At 29.3% G+C, this 2,484-nt stretch overlaps 1 protein-coding gene and 1 long non-coding RNA gene across 2 annotated transcripts; one reads left to right on the top strand and one right to left on the bottom strand.

The window, feature by feature from the left end:
- Nucleotides 1-733: 733 nt before the first annotated feature.
- On the bottom strand, nucleotides 734-1,685 carry LOC126900954 (zinc finger BED domain-containing protein 4-like). Its single transcript, XM_050676992.1, has 2 exons — nucleotides 806-1,685; nucleotides 734-764 (listed from the first exon to the last, which is right to left on the bottom strand). Exons 1-2 carry the CDS (start codon nucleotides 1,627-1,629, stop codon nucleotides 734-736), a joined length of 855 nt encoding a protein of 284 aa, XP_050532949.1. The 5' UTR covers nucleotides 1,630-1,685.
- Nucleotides 1,686-1,695: 10 nt separating this feature from the next.
- LOC126901402 (uncharacterized) lies at nucleotides 1,696-2,440 on the top strand. Its single transcript, XR_007703039.1, has 2 exons — nucleotides 1,696-1,845; nucleotides 2,015-2,440. It is a non-coding gene; the product is annotated as an uncharacterized LOC126901402 (long non-coding RNA).
- The last annotated feature ends 44 nt before the right edge of the window (nucleotides 2,441-2,484 follow it).

Genomic DNA, 2,484 nt, shown 5'->3' with positions numbered 1-2,484 from the left:
GGAAGAGAGCTACGAAAAAATTTCTACACACCGGGCGAGACACAACGACGACGAACCCGTTTGGGAGAGGGTATCGGCTTAACGATTTACAAAATATACAACAGATAAAAATATGAACAATATTAGAGTTATACAGGTATGGACAGTGGTGGCCAGTGTATGTGTCATATAGGGAACGATTGTTAAACTGATAAAGAATATTGTGTGTATAGCGTTCACCTTGACAGCAACAGTACAGTTTTCTGATTACACGGCCGGATATAACGTACGCGCGCCCATTAGCAAAGCAAAACAGTAATCTATCAATATCATAAAATTCACATTTTGTCACGTTACATAATCATAAATAATATTAATTTATTCATGTTCTAGAACCTGTTATATCAACAACAAACATAAAACAAATACTCAATAACTTGAAGTAAGTAAACCTACAATAAAGTTTCTATATACAAAAACAATGTTTCCAAACCTAGGAAATAAAATTAATTCAGAAAAAATAAAGATATCAAAAAAGTTTTAAAATAGGTATTCAAAATATTTAGAACTACAGTCATTTAATTAAATATTTAAAAAAAAACATTATGTAGAATTAAAATTAAGAAATATCATTTTTTCAAAGTTTTTATTTATTAACCTACTTCTTTTTTCAGTTATAATTTGCCCTGCTTTAGAAAATATTCGTTCGCAGGGCACTGATGTAGCTAATACGCAGTGGCGTTTTTTCATCAGTTCAAACAAACGTGGATATACATTTTGGTTGTCTTTCCACCATTTTAAAATGTTTTTATTTCTTGGAATTAACCCTTCTTGAAGGTATTTATCAATTTCAATGATAGCTACAGAAGTCGGATTTGTAGATATCAGTTGACTACTTACTTCTTCATCAAAATCGTTCCAAATAGAATCTCCTCCAATAACAGAAGGTTGATTTTGTGTCACAATTGGTATACTATTTTCAATCCGTATCAATGTAGCTTCATCAATTAATGTTTTTTTTCCTTCTAAAAATGCTCTTTCACTAAAAAATCCAAATTTTTTAAATCTTGGATCAAGAATCGTGGCTTCTGCCAAAATTTGTATTTTTTCAAGTGATCCAAATCTTTGTTGTACTTGTTGATTTAATTTGGAAACCATATTTGTTAATTGCGGTGAATCATATGACTGATTTTCCAAATGAGTACAATACTTAAGTAGTGCTCGACTAAATACAATAGATTTTGAAATAGAAACACATTTCTCACTACTTATTTCTACTGTTATTTCCTTAAAATATTTTAATATCTCACATGTTTTTGAAATAATTAGCCAGTCATTATTGGACAAATAAGCATCATAATGGCAATCAACTAATACTGATGATAGAGGAATTTTAAGATCTAGAATACGCTGAAACATCTCATATGTTGAATTCCAACGAGTGACAACATCCTGAATCAACATTAAAGGTGGTATTAAGCCTAATTGAATTTGCATATTTATAAGTTTTTCAGCTGCTTGAAGGCTTCTCTTGAAATGACCTACAATTCCTCTTACTTTATCTCTTATTTCAGATATTGATTTAAGAGCTGTTTGCACCACTAAATTCAAGCTATGAGCATAACAACCTACATGTCTCCATCCACACATATTAATAGCATTAACTATATTGTGAGCGTTGTCCGTTGTGCATGCAGCAATGCAGTTNGTGTTGTCTGTTGTGCATGCAGCAATGCAGTTACCCAAGCTCCATTCATTTATAACTGCTAATAAATCATTTTTTAAATTTTCTGATGTATGTGATTCAGAGTTTTTAAAACAAGAAAGAAGATATGATTTTGATTGACATTCTTTATCTATAAAATGGTATGTGACAGCAATATAATTTTCATTTTTAACTGAAGTCCAACTATCGGTAGTAATACTAACATATTTAGCATTATTTCTTATGTCTCTTTTTACCTGATCATATATTTCATTATACATTACAGGTAATAATGACTTTGAAANTCATATATTTCATTATACATTACAGGTAATAATGATTTTGAAAGAGTTTTTTTCGATGGAAGTGTGTATCCAGGATTAAGTAATTTTAAAAGTTTGACGAACTCTTCGTCTTCAACGATACTGAAAGGATAGTATCCTTGACAATCATTTTTAGAACTTGTTGATCAGTCGTTTTACGACGTGAGGAACCCAATGGCTTTGAAAAGTATTGAGAAATTGAATTATTTACAAATATAGAATTTTGAGAATGACTAATAACTGAATGTTCATTGATAAAGAAGATTGAAATGGAATTTCTGAAGACACGGCAGTTTGGCAATTTATGGGATTAGATTTTGAAACAGTTGTACTCTAAAAATATATATGTTTACATTTAGTAGTATAAATATTTACTTATTTTTCTACTGTATGTATAAATTAATTAATAATAATCAAATATTAAATATGAGAATGATTTTTATGTTTTTAAATTGAAATTGTAATATATATATATAT

This window comes from Daktulosphaira vitifoliae, unplaced genomic scaffold, assembly GCF_025091365.1.
Source record: "Daktulosphaira vitifoliae isolate Bord-2020 unplaced genomic scaffold, ASM2509136v1 Scaffold_3, whole genome shotgun sequence".
In the NCBI taxonomy this organism is placed as follows: Eukaryota; Metazoa; Arthropoda; class Insecta; order Hemiptera; family Phylloxeridae; genus Daktulosphaira; species Daktulosphaira vitifoliae.
Note: the sequence above shows the minus strand (reverse complement) of the source record. Positions and strands in the feature narration are given on the sequence as shown.

Bases quoted from the DNA above. Each gene is read 5' to 3' on its own strand.
- LOC126900954 (XM_050676992.1), bottom strand. From the start codon at position 1,629: ATGTGTGGATGGAGACATGTAGGTTGTTATGCTCATAGCTTGAATTTA. The intron at 765-805 runs GTTAATTCCAAG...AATGGTGGAAAG, and splicing joins GATAAATACCTTCAAGAAGG to ACAACCAAAATGTATATCCA.